The sequence below is a fragment of the Lathamus discolor genome, chromosome 1, assembly GCF_037157495.1.
Source record: "Lathamus discolor isolate bLatDis1 chromosome 1, bLatDis1.hap1, whole genome shotgun sequence".
NCBI classification, from domain to species: Eukaryota; Metazoa; Chordata; class Aves; order Psittaciformes; family Psittacidae; genus Lathamus; species Lathamus discolor.
In genome coordinates, this window is record NC_088884.1 from 154919504 (window position 1) to 154932848 (window position 13345).

Genomic DNA, 13345 nt, shown 5'->3' on the forward strand with positions numbered 1-13345 from the left:
ACGGATTAAGTGGCTAAAACAAAGGGCCCTGGAGAAGCTGCTGGAGGCAGATCCGCTGAGTCCCCGCTCTGCACGAAGGGCAGCCGGGGCGCCGGGGACAAGGAAAGGTCTCCCGGCAGGAGCACTGGCCCGGGGCAGCGGAGGACCTGAGGAAGGTCGCTTAGAGGGGAGAAAGGCGAGCTTCGCCGTCCCTGCGGTCCCGGTCGATCCCTACATTCGTCTCAGGCTCGGCAGCTCTGCGGAAAGCGGGGAGGAAGAGTTTGGGGGGCTGCGGGCCCCACGGAAAACGCCGGTCGGTGTCAGCCCGGGCCCGAGGCGACGGGGAGGGCTGGACCGCTGCCACGGGACTGCATTTTCTTTGGATGCGCAGCTGCGAGAGCCCCGTGGAGCCGCTCCCGGTTCATGGCGTGGTCCTCGTAGTCGTTTCTGTTCCCTCCGGCTGCTGCGAGTCGCTCCGAATTTATTCCAAAAGTAAGTTTATTGCACGTTAAAAAAAAAAAAAAAAAAAAAAAGAAAGAAAAAAAAATGAAAAAAGAAAGAAATTCAAAAAGCAGAAAATCGAGAAAGGTGTGAGTGGGAAATGAAAATTCCGGGGGGAAATGGGGGTGGAGCTGGTAGCCGGGGGAGGGGGCGATGGGTACAGGTGGGCGCTCAGACGAGTCCTGTCATCTGCGATCGTAGGAACGGAATGGAGGCGGCGGGGAAGGTGCCCAGGGGGTAGCTGACGCCGCTAGAGAAGCCCACCAAGGGGGGCGACATATGGGGCAGGGGGAAGCCCAAGGCGCTCGCCGGCGAGTTCTCGTGGTACAAAATGGGGACCCGCACTATCCTTTGGGCGGCGTGAGAGAGGTTGGCCGCCTCCAGGTCGGCGGCCAGTTGCCGCTTCCACTTGTTACGGCGGTTCTGGAACCAGATCTTCACTTGGGTCTCGGTGAGATGCAGCGAGGCTGCCAGCCCGGCCCGTTCCGAGCTGCTCAGGTAGCGCTTAACGTCGAAGGTGGACTCCAGCTGGAAGACCTGGCTGCGGCTGAACACCGTGCGCGTCTTCTTCTTGCGGCCAGCGGCGCGTTGCTCCGGCTCTCCAGGTTCCTCTCCGCGCTCCTCTTCCTCTTCTTCGCGGCCGCTCAGACCCGGGCGTCCTCCCGCCGGGCCCCGCACCGCCGCCCGTCCGCAGCTGCTCACCCGCTCTGTCGGCTCCTCGGGTAGCTCAGGCGAGTCCCTGTCGCTGGCTGCGGAGAGAGGCAGAGGATGGGAGGTGGAGCTGCTGCTCCGGGCAGCGAGGGGAGAGGGAGAGCATCGCCCGGCCCTTGCCCCGCTCACCGGCGCGGTTGGAGAGAGCGGGGCCGCGGCCGGCCCGCCGGCGAAGGCTCCTGCCGCTGCTGCTTCTCCTGGGATAACCCCCCGAGTGTTTGTGTAGACACAGGAGCCTACGTACTTATATAGAAACGCCTAGATGGTGTTTCATGTATGTATATACCCCCAGCTGTGTACACACTCAGATATGTGTGTATGTGTAGACACAGCAAAGTGTATGCATGTATTTTCACACGGATCTGTGTACATGTTAGCTACACAAAATACATGTGTACCTGTGTATGTATACACACACGTATATATTCAGAGAAGTGTGTACATACAAACATTATCTAAATAGAAGTATGTACATTTATATCTGTATGTACACATTGAATACACGTGAGCCTTAATTTATATACACACATGTATACATTTACACACAGATACGGCACAAATATATTCACGCACATGTGTACACACATATACTTACACGTACATACACAGAAGTATGTTGTTGTGTGTAGAAGTGGTTAGTATAGGAGTGCATGTGTGTATATAAAGAGTGGTTAAAAAGAAGCATTTTCCCTTCACGTTATTCTGAACTTGATAAACCAAAAGATCGGGTCAGCTACTATATCGGGACATTGCCTCCCAGCATGTCACGGAGGAATTTCCGACATTGCGCTCTCCATTTGCAATTTCAAAGGAGATAAAAAATCCTATTCTTTCTAGAACAAGAGAAAAACATAACAGAAAAAAAAGGGGGCAAAAAGTTAAGGCAGTTGTTTCTAGAATAGATTTCTGTTTCTAGATGTAGTTTTGAGAGGAATTAAAAATATTTATAAACCCATATCTGTGAAAACAAACTCACGGGATTACAAATCACGCCTCTTTCCCTTATTGAGCAATCGTGAGAACTCTAAAGGCTCGTACAAGATCATAGAGACGCATGGAAGGGCAATATTTTTTCTATCAGGATAAAAATAACCAACCGATGGCAGCCCATAAACTTTTTCAGATGTTAATTTAGCCCCCCGAACACAGGCTCTTCCTCCAGCTCCCTTTCCAGCGGGGTTCCCGCAGCCTGCCCCTGCCCCAGCCGCGCTGGTGGAGGAGGGCAACTCAGGGCCCAGCCCGACGGCGCCCCTGGCTGCCCAAATTCCTGCTTCCCATCTTTTTGACATGATGGAGAGCCAAAAAAATAATATATATATACACATACATATATATATAAAACAAACCAGACACCTCTCTTAAAAAATAAGAAAGAAAAAGAGATGGAGGGGAGGAAAAAGAAAGAAGAAACCCTTTGAGCCAGCACACGACCCCTGTTTACATTTTGGGCGGTGGGGCGGAGGCTCCAGGTGCCGCACGCACAAGGAGCGTTTCCGGAGATATGCCCGCAGAGCCAGGGTGAGGGCTGCGGGCTCTCCACGCGTCCCACTCTGCGTCTGCCAGCCTGGGGGGGGCAACGGGACTGGACACCCCGGGGGAGCAGAGACATCCCTTCCCCGTCCCCAGCCGGGCCTGGCCATCAAGGGTAGGAAAAGGCGGCTTACTGTCAGGGCTGGCGCAGCCCAGGAAAGCGGCGTGCGCTCGGCGGTACCAGCCGACGGCGGCGTCACGGAGGGGGCAGCCCGGGGCGCCGAGGCGGAGCGGGGAGCGCGGCCCGCAGCGCGGAGCCCCGCGGGGACCACCGCCCGCAGCCGCCCGCCGAGCCCCGCGGCCCGCCGCGCTCTCGGTGCCCAGCAGGTCCTCGATGAAAAAGGACGAGACGCGGGCAGAGGTGGAGCCGGCGTTTTCCGTGGCTTCGTCCGGCATGGTCGGAGGGGAGTGCGGGAGGGAGGGGGTCCCGGCTCAGCCGGCGGCTGGCTCCTCGGCGCGCCGCTGCCCAGCCGCCGCCTCCCGCCTCTGCCTAGCCCCGTGGATGCTCTCCTGGTATAAAAGGGTTTTTTTCCGGAGTAATCATTTCAGATCGCGGTTTGCCATCATTTCCTGCAAGCTAGGAGGGGAGGGGGGAGGGGGAGGAGGGGAAGGGAATGGGGAAGGAAAAAAAAAGAAAAAGCAGCCCGACAACCCATCGGAGGCGCCAGATTCTGCGCGAAAACGCTAATAACGAAATAAAAATGTCACGCGAGTTAAACGCTGGACGCGAGAGGGGGAATCCTGGGATGGGCGGAGCGCCGCGGCCGAGGAGGGGGGTGGGCGTCCGCGGGGGATGTGCGGAGCGCGGCGGGACCGGTGCGTGTGCGTGTCCGGCGCGGAGGGTGCTCGCGCCGCCGTGGGGCTGTCACTCACGAGCTCCTTATTTAGGTCAATTAGGGAGCAAATCCCGGAGCCGGGGGGGGCGGCAGTGTTTGCGGGGGGAGTAAAGGGCGGGCTAGGCCGCTCCACGTCCCGGCTCTTCCATTGGCTGTAGAAGGCTCAGCGCGCAGCCCAGTTAGCCAATCCGAGCAGCGGACACCGCCGTTATATTAATATAATTAATAATAATGATCATCCCCCCCCCCCCCCCCCCCGCCGAGCGCTTCCATGTTCGCGGCGGCGGCGATGGACGGGGGAGATGCGCCCTCCACCGCTCGCAGAACCCGGCAGCCGCGGTTGCGGAGCGGTGAGATTGCCCTCGCCCAGAGACCCTGGGTAGGGGCTCTTGAACCTGGAGGGGTAGGTCCATTGATTCCCCGTGAGCAGGAGCATCCGCGGCAGCGGGCTGTCCCACCTGTGGAGGGGAGGCTGTCCGGTCCAGGAGGGCGGGGGGGCTCTCGTCTACAGAGCGTCCCGAGGGCCGGTTGGTGACATTTAACCTTCTGCTTTATATTTATACATATATACGCATATATACATATATATTTTCGTATGTATGGTATATTATGCCTGTATAGTTTATTCGGAAAGAGCCAGCCCCCGCCCATCGAAGCCGGGGCCGTCCACGAAGCCCGGGCAGGAGGCAGCGGCGCTGCGCTGCCTGCTCCAGCACCGAGCCCAAGGTTTCTGGCGTTACCCCTCCGAATCCCCACCTTTTTTATTGTTATTTCTGCTGTAATTCTACTTCATGGAAAGCCAAAAGCAGCCCTCTACCTGCCCCCTTTTCCCGAGACTTCTGGATCCTCCCTCCTCGACACAGGGAACCCCCGCAATCCCACAAATCTCCCCCTCGCTGCAGGGCTCTGGGGCAGGAGGGTTTTCCGCTGCCTTTTTCCTTGGGACCAGGCAAGCCAGGTTTGTAGAGGGACGAGTGGATCCAGAGTGCATGCCGGAGACCCGTAAAGGTTTGGGTGAGTACACGGATGTCATTCCGATGTCCATTTTCAGGTCAGCTTTTTCCTCCCGCCCTGCTCTGCCTCCTCTGCCGGGATACCTCTACCTGTTCCCCTTTACGGGAGTCCTAGAGAAGCACCATTTTGTCAAACCCCACCTCCCCTTCCCCTCTGGAGCAGGGCACCTGCTGTTGCGTATCGGGAGTGTCCGGTGGGTCCAGGTCGCAGCCTGGTGCGGAGCTAGTGCTCTCGGTTGCGGAGTGGTCGTTTCGTTTGCCGAGTGGCAGTGGGCACCTCTGGGGTCGAGGCCTATTTAGGAAAGGGTGGAAAAGAGTCAGAAAGAAATAAAATTTAAATATATATATGTAAATAAATAAATCGAGGAAAAAGGAATAATGCCACTTCCAAAGACGCCAGTAACGTGCGAACAGAGCTCTGAAAGGGACTCTGGAAAAGCAGGAGTATAGGGCAGCATATTTTGGCTTTCAGTCTTACCTGGGAAGAGCCCTACAGTAGTCCGGTGAATTGCAAACCGAGCGCAAGGGCATTCGTCACTTGTTGCACAGGAGAGGCGTTAAACAAACATCGCTTTCATGCTCTGGGCACCTTGGCGCTTGTTGCTGGGTAGGAGATACGAGTTTGACCTGGATGTCTTCAGCATCCATAAACCATCAACTCTGTTTGTCTGACAGACTTGGCAGACTCAGAAAATAGATATGGGCTGTCCGGAATAAAGAGAAAAACGTGGACCCTGGTTACTTCCGTACATTCTATATGCAATGCTCAAGGGTTATGCGTGTATTCCGTACCATGTTTTATAAAGTGTTCTTACAGTGTGGGCATTCAACTTATGTTATATTTTTTGCTTTCCACTTAGAAATAGTATAATAAAATCAATAAAAGTAAATTTGCTCTTGTTTTCCTTTCTCAGTATTTCTTTAGCATAACGTATAACTGTCTGGGTGCACTAATGCAGAGCAATGTTTGTGCAAAGTCGCGTACACTCAGGCATATTCCTGAAGCGCCAAATCAGGATGAGCATAATTTTATACTTACAAATACATGTACGTACATGTTCGCGTGTACGGGGTATTATTTTAAGCTTGTAGTTATGTTTACGTACCTTTTACATTGCTGTAGTGACTTGACTACTAACACTTTGTGCTTATCACTCTCTGTGAGGAGGAGGAGGAACAGGGAGTGTGTTTACTGGACGTCTCCCCTCCGCCACCCAGCATTGCTCCGTGTAGGGAGCAGAAAAAGCAACCGGGGACGGTATTTTCGTAATTTAATGTCAGAAATACACCCCTGGCCCCTGTCCTAACTCCTTTCGGCGTCACTTACCCAGGAGTAAGGCTGCGCGGGCGAGTCCCTTGCGCCGAAGGCATCGCTAACATCCTGGGGCATCCCCAGCCGGGCCTGGGCCGCCCAGGCAGGACCTCTCATTCCCCCACCGCCTTCTTTCCCACAGCCACCTCTTTGCGGCACGGAAAGCCTCTGCTTTTTGCAGGCAGCTGAGTGGAGAGGCTTTCGGTGGGCATCCAGCGGCTGCCTGCCTCCGCGGGTCAGAAAGGAGCAACGGTAGCTTTGCCACCAGATTTAGACTGTGGGCTGCGGGCCCCTTTTTTTTTTTTTCCTGTCTCAGGCTCTGTTTCTTTCCCGGATATATGTTTTTATCCAAAGCTTTATAGACACCTCTAGTTCCGGCCAGCTCTGGGAGGGACTGGAGCTCCGGGGAGCTGCCGGTAGGGTCTTTCCCGCTGAGCAGCTCTGGCTCCCAGACTGTGTCGACCACTGGCCTGGGATGCCCGTGGGATAGCCCCCTCACCACCACCGACGGTTCCCGAGCCTTTGTCAGTGCTTGCTCGGTGAAGGTGCAAGGCACGCGATGGGGATTTGGGGCCGGGCGCCGGAGGGAATCAGTAGACTGAGGGCCGAAAACGTGTCCGTGAGGGTGACAAGAACCTCCAGAGTGTGACAAGAGCCTCAGTGAAGCCGGGCCGGCTCTCCCTCCGCTGTCCTCACGCCTCCCGCAAGAAGCAGGCCCGCCTGCAATGTGAATGCAATTACCCTGCTGGTGTTTGATGTATCCCCTGGCTCCCCCCTCACCAGCATTGCCTCGATGTTGTCGTAAACTGGAAGCGAAATGAAAGACAGGCTTGAGCGCTCTCTGCCTAACCTCTGCTCCTGCGCGCCGACGGATCCGCAGGCGCTGGGAGCCGGATCTCTGCGGGACGCGTTTAACCCCTCTTGCAATGGACAGCGGGGGGGGGCTCTGGGCAGGGGAATCGCCTCTCACCTGTCCACAAAGAAACAACGATCCTGAACAGATCACTCAGTTCCTGTCATCCTAACAGATCCGACGGCAGCGCTGAGGGTAAGTGAATTCTTGGCCATCATCTGCCACTGACTGATATATTGAGATATATAGATATGTATGTATATACTTGTAAATAAAAACAAATTTTCAGCCAGGTTCGGTTTGGTTATAAAAATAAACCAAGTAAAGACCGTATTCTCATCTTCAGTAAACAGTCGGGAGCCAGATGCAAGGCAGATGCAAAGCAGCGTTTGGGTTTTGGGTCCAAGGCTCCTTCAGAGGAGAAGAGTTGGCGGTGAGACGGTTTGGTACCTACTGAAAAAACGAACATAAAAAATCAGCAAGAAGATGTTTCACCGCCTCTAAACCTCTGTGTAACATCTTCCTCCTCCCCGCGGGGAGGGCTTGGTGGAGCGGTCTGCTCAGCTCCTGGGGCGGCAGCCCAAACCTCTCTCTCCGGGGCGCCTCTCATCCCTGCATGGAACTTGCCAGGTCTCTGCTCTGGCTCCGCTGCCCTCAGAAAGTCGTTGAGCAGGACCCGGGATAGGGGGACACATCCCCCGGGGACTTCCTGGGACAAGAGGAGGGGGCGTTTCAGAGGGGTGTCCCCCACAGTCCCCCCTTCCAGCCTCGGTGAGGGTCTTTGTGTATCTCATGTGGGTACCCCATTTTTGGTGGCCTTTCCAGCAGGGAACCCGCGAAGGACAAGGGCAACACGGCAGTGGGAACCGCTTTTTTCTGCAGGTAGAAAGCCCTAAGCCCCTTCAAATATGGGTTAAATAGCCCTTGAATGCAGCAAAACTTTGTGTAATTAACTTCTAAACTTGCAGTAAATTTTGAGGGTTCCCCAGGGATGGCGAAACAGAAACTGATAACTATGGTTTGGGGTTGGTTGTTTGTTTGTTTGTTTGTATTTTTCTCCAGTAAATTATCTCTATAAACACAACCCTACTCTATTCTTCACCACCAGTGATACTGGCAGGGAACTGTTTTCCCTTTAAAGGACGCCACACGCTGATTCCCATGGATGTATTCATTATTCACAGATAGTCACTAAGTGCTTTGGATGGAAACTTCCAGCTTGTAGCGTGTCCTGACTGTCCGTAATGCTTATTTATTGCTCGTTATACACGTCATACAATTGGGAGCATGAATCGCACCCTTAAGTGCTGTTTCCTTGCTAAGTGAGGGGTATTTAAACCCATGATAAATTACGAAACTGAGGAATATCCTTGGGTATGTGAATATATTAATGAATTAAACACTTTGAGAAAGATTTTGGGGAATACCTATTCCAATGTGTTAAAATTCCAGAGCCCTTTCAGAAATACTTAATTGTGTGACTGGAGATGGATCATCAGCAAATTAAATGATATCTTTGAGAACAGGCAGTCCTTACTGAAATGAGCTAACAATTGCAATACACTTCTGTTTTAAAGTGACTATTCGAGAAAGGTCTTTGGCATTGATTTCCTTACACAATTTTAACATGATTGTGGAGGGGGGGGGTTATATGTACAGTGAGAGAATGTGTGGTTTTATTGGTACTGGTTAGGGTCAGCCACAGGAGAATTATGGAGATCATGTGAAATAGGTGCCAATAAAGCTTTTATTATTGTTATACAGACAAAAGAGCATTATGGAAAGAGATTCTTACCCGACCTGACCATGGATATTTTGTTCTGTTAACAATCAAGTTAGAAAATACAGAGAGACAGTAAAACCCAGTGATTTTTCAGAGCTGAATATTAACCTATTATCCATAAGACTTTTGGAACTATTTTCCCTCAGAAAATGAAGTTCTCCTGAAACAAAACACTGCACACAACTCTTGATTTTATCTAAACCAAAAAAATCTAGGGGAAAAAAATATATTGCACTGTCACAACAGAATATAACTGTTTAAATGTGGAAATAACATTAAGCAGTTGATCTTTTTGTGTTATGCAAGATAAGAAAATCAAACTATTTTTTAATTAACAAGGTAGATTTTATCTCCAGTCTATATGTACCTTTGAATCTGAAGATTTTCTGCCAGAACTTCAAGTTAAGGATTCTGAACTGAAGTTTTACTAAGATGCTGTTTTCTTCCCTTATCCAATCTTGAATTATTTTAGGGCAGCATTAAACCATTGTCAAGGGTAATGATATTTTGCATGTGTTGATACATCAGATTCTTAGATCAAACTTCAAAAACAGTTGGAGCTTAGTACACTTAGTAAAAACCTCATACCCTCTTAAATCTGGTTGACTCAGGAGTTTTAGATTAATTCCAGGACAGAGCCAAATTCAATCAAAGAAAGTATTAAGAAATTCCAGTACAAAACATCCTTTGTATTTTTACAGTCGTGTGAAAGGAAAATTGATGCATGGATCAAAGTTAGCCCTCAAATAATATAGGGGTAAGAATTATACTAGCTTTTGTACTTTGACAGTAAAATGATTCAAACGGTGTACATTATAGGGGAAAAGTTCAAAAAAACTTGTAAAAATTACATGGAGCTTTATTATACTGAAACCCCACCAATATTTGTGCATTATGTTAATATGAAGCAAGTGAGCTCTGCATAGATAGAAAACAGCATCTCCTTTCCACTGACTCGTAATTTATTTATCATAAAAGAGGACAAGATACCAAGCTTTAAAACTGCCACAGATCAGATGTTTTTCACCATCATATGAAAATTATACTTTCGCAAATCTGTTTGAGTGAGGGGTATAAATTCCACCCCCCAACCCTCTGTCACCAATGATTTATATACAAATGTAAAAGCATGACTTTATTTTAGTCAGTGCAGAAATAATTTATATAAATCTATGAGCAGTTAATGTGAGTCATTAAAATCTTGGGATGAATGTAATTTTCAAATGGTTCTGCAATGTATTATAAATGATTTTGCAATGCTCTAGCATATGTGGAGATATGTATCTGGAGATATATACAGTTACATACATATGAATTTCTTTATTATGGTATACAAGAATTACATTTGCACATAGCATGAAAGTAGTGTTGAAATGCCTTTAGAAAGGACTGGACCTAGTCAAAATTAATACTGTAATGAACTCAGATCCTAATGCAAATCCATGAAAACCCCAAATGCATTCAGTTTCTTGTTCTGAATTATTTTGTGATCAAGTGTGATTAGTCCTAGAAAACCCTGAAGCAGCAGGAAGGCTGGGTCAAACACTGAGTGAACTCCGTGGTAACGCTCTGCTTTCTCTCTGCAAGCAGCACTGAGATGTGCTATCTTCCCTGGGATCTCAGTGGGGCTCTGCAGGAAACCCAACCATATCAGCTCCTTCTCATAAGATTCCCCTTTGACTTCACAAACTCCTTGAGTTGTGTTAGGGCGGCGTGAGCCAGTTCCCGCAGTAATTCCTCATGAAACCTGAACACCACAGCCCACATTCTGCCCTTGAGAGGACAGGAGAAGTCAACCCAGAAATTTGCACAGGCCTCTGGCTATGAATAATAAAATCTACACTGCAGTTATCTGAAATTGGAGCAATAAGTGGACTTGCTGCAGGAAAATTTCCATATCACACTTTGTAAATCCATGTCATACCCAGAGGAAAAAAAAAGCTTGATTTAAGTGGAGGCAGTACTGGAGAGATGGGCTGGGAGAGCTGAACATACATCATAGCTCAATGCCCTGCCAACTAAGTAGGAAAAGGTACCTCCTTCTCTCACTCAGAATTCTTCTCCCACATCTACTAGGGGGGTGGAAGTTAATCAAACTAAATTGAGATCTCTGCATTTAACCTTTTAATTCTGTGCTCTTGTTAAAAACAAAGTATATCTAGCCAATATTGTGCACATATTTGAGGGCTAATTTTCATATGAAAAGCCAGCTGAATAATTTTGCATCTGTCAAGCTCTCTGGTCTTGGGTGGGGCTTTCTTGCCACTTCATGGCAATACATACCATAGTGCAGGTGGGTGAAAGGCAGCTCTGCAGAGAAGATGCAGTCAACTGAATTTTATAAGAGGAAGACACTCTTGGAGATGGACAGTTTAACAGGTAAAGCAAAAGCCACGTGCACAAGCAAAGCAAAACAAAGAATTCATTCACCACTTCCTATGGTCAGGCAGATGTTCAGCCATCTTCAGGAAATCAGAGCTCCAGCATGCAGAGCAGTTACTTGGGATGACAAAAGCCATCACTCTGATCATCCCTCTGTTTCTTCTTCTTCCCCCATCTTTCTATGCCAAGCATGATACCATACGAGATGGAATATCCCTTGGATCAGCTGGGGTCATCTTTATCCCCCACTGCGTTGGGCTGTGCTCCCTCCCAGCATCTTGTGCACCCTCAGCCTACTTGGTGGTGGGGTAGGCTGAGGAGCACAAAAGGCCTCAACTCTGTGTAAGCACTGCTAGGCAGTAGCTAAAACGTTCCTGAATAACCAACACTGTTTCCAGCATAAATCCAAAACATAGCTTCATACTAGCTACTATGAAGAAAATTAAATCTACCCCAGTCAAAACCAGCACATTCTCCACCCCTCACTTATACCATTTATGTCATGCTTAAGTCCCCCACTATCAATACATTCTCCATCCAATATTCTCCAATACATTCTCAACATCCTTTCCATCCTTTGATATAATAGACATAATTTCCCTAGTTTGTGGGTCACCCATGTAAACTGTCCACAAAATGCCCATAGATTTCATGTAGCTCATGACTTTGTGCTCTATCTGTTTTGGCAGTCATTCAGGACAGGAGAGATGGTGTATTGTGTGGAGTTACTGGGCACCAAAACCAGCTCAGGTTGAAATTAAGCCCATCCCAGCTAAAATCATCAAACCTTGTCCTGCTCAAATGCTTCATATGACTTGATTTTCTTGGCTGAGCATGTATAGGCAAGCTAAAAAGGATCATGTCAGAATCTTAGGCAAATGTCTGTTCATACTCTTCACTGCAAAATTAATTTCTGGCAGATTTTGGCCTATCACTCCCCTTCTAGAACATGTCAGGGCATTTGTAAGAAAACAAAGTCCATGGATTGCTCCTGGTGGATATCAGACCACTCTGTTTTGGAATGGAAGAGCATGTAATCTGCAGACCTATGCCATGTCATGCCATTTGCATTTAGGTTTAGTGGGCTGGGTCAGTATGGATCCAACCTGAAGCACCCAAGTCCCTATAATTCATCTGGTAATGGTCAGCAGTTTCCTCAGATAGTAGGATGAAAATGTGCCCTGTTGTCATGGTGGCAGTTATGGTACTTTGGGTAGGTGATCTGTGTTTTGCAAAGGAAAGTACCTCTTGCCTATGCATTCTCCTCTCCCCAGCCAGCATCCTTGCAAAAGCTTGGCAAACACCAGCCCTTTAGCAGTATTTATAGCTATACCTCTATCTGATGACCCACTCTAAAAGTAGGCTAACTCAAAACATACCACATTTCTGCTAGGAAATGCAGATGTGAAGGGATATCTGGTTCTAATATACAGATCACCTTATGGTGTGGCAGGTTTCAGTTTCCACAATAGAGAGTGCATTTGTGCTAGGAGTGATTTAAGCCATTTGGGACCTTCAAAAGCAGAAACTCTTCATGAACCTTATTGGAAATGACTACACTTGGTGAAAAAAAAAAAAAGGAAAAGAAACTAGAGGGGTGATCCAAGATCACACACATCTAAAGAGTGGAAAGGAAGCCTTTTCCAAAATGTTGCTCTTTCTCACAGCAATTGCGTAAGTTGAGTGTGAAAGAAGTATCTCCATTCTCTTGCTGAGCTATGGAGTCCTGCTAATGCTGACATCATACTGCAAAAAAAGCCACCAGGTTTAGTTCAAAACAGTCAGTTTAATAAATCTTAGCAATATTTTCTATTTCATTTTCCTTTTTGCATTTCTCATTTTGCTGAGGAAAGAAATAAGGAGGACAACAAAGCAGGCTTTTCCTTTCAGTTACACCTGGTGCATTTGAGCTCTGATATTTCTCTTCCCCTCACTGCACGGAAATCCCTTAGGAAGAGCAAAATATCAGCATAAAGATCAGCTGTGCAGATTGAAAAGAAAGATTTTGCCCTTGGGTCCAAAAGCTGGAATGTTTTCTGCAGATCATAGACTCCATAAAACATATGTACTTAATAAATAAGCAAACAAGGATTGTGCTTAAATGGGGCTTCCGTGCAGTAATGGAGAACAACATTTGGCAAGTTGCGGTTGGGGAGTTGACACATCTCTTGTAACCCAGAACCATGTTTTTTTTTGCAAATACCTAGTTTTCTTCTTCACACCAGCTGTGCTGCTGAGGTGCACAAGAGGAACCTTTTGTAAGCTTATTCCATGTGATCGGAAATGGTGCTCCCTCACAGGGCTGACTGTCTCCATGCAGAAAACGGAGGGAATAAGTCTACCTTGTCAAAGAGGTAAATCAGATGAGCTGAGAAATGTTTCCTTCATTCACATCTACTGTCTCTCTGCCTGCACAGGTCAGCAAGGAAAAAAACTGAGGAGAAG

General features: G+C 48.6%; 1 protein-coding gene across 1 annotated transcript; it reads right to left on the bottom strand.

The window, feature by feature from the left end:
* Positions 1–575: 575 nt before the first annotated feature.
* Positions 576–3117, bottom strand: LOC136007424 (homeobox protein HMX1-like). Its single transcript, XM_065665312.1, has 2 exons — positions 2856–3117; positions 576–1229 (listed from the first exon to the last, which is right to left on the bottom strand). Exons 1-2 carry the CDS (start codon positions 3115–3117, stop codon positions 652–654), a joined length of 840 nt encoding a protein of 279 aa, XP_065521384.1. The 3' UTR covers positions 576–651.
* Positions 3118–13345: the final 10228 nt, after the last annotated feature.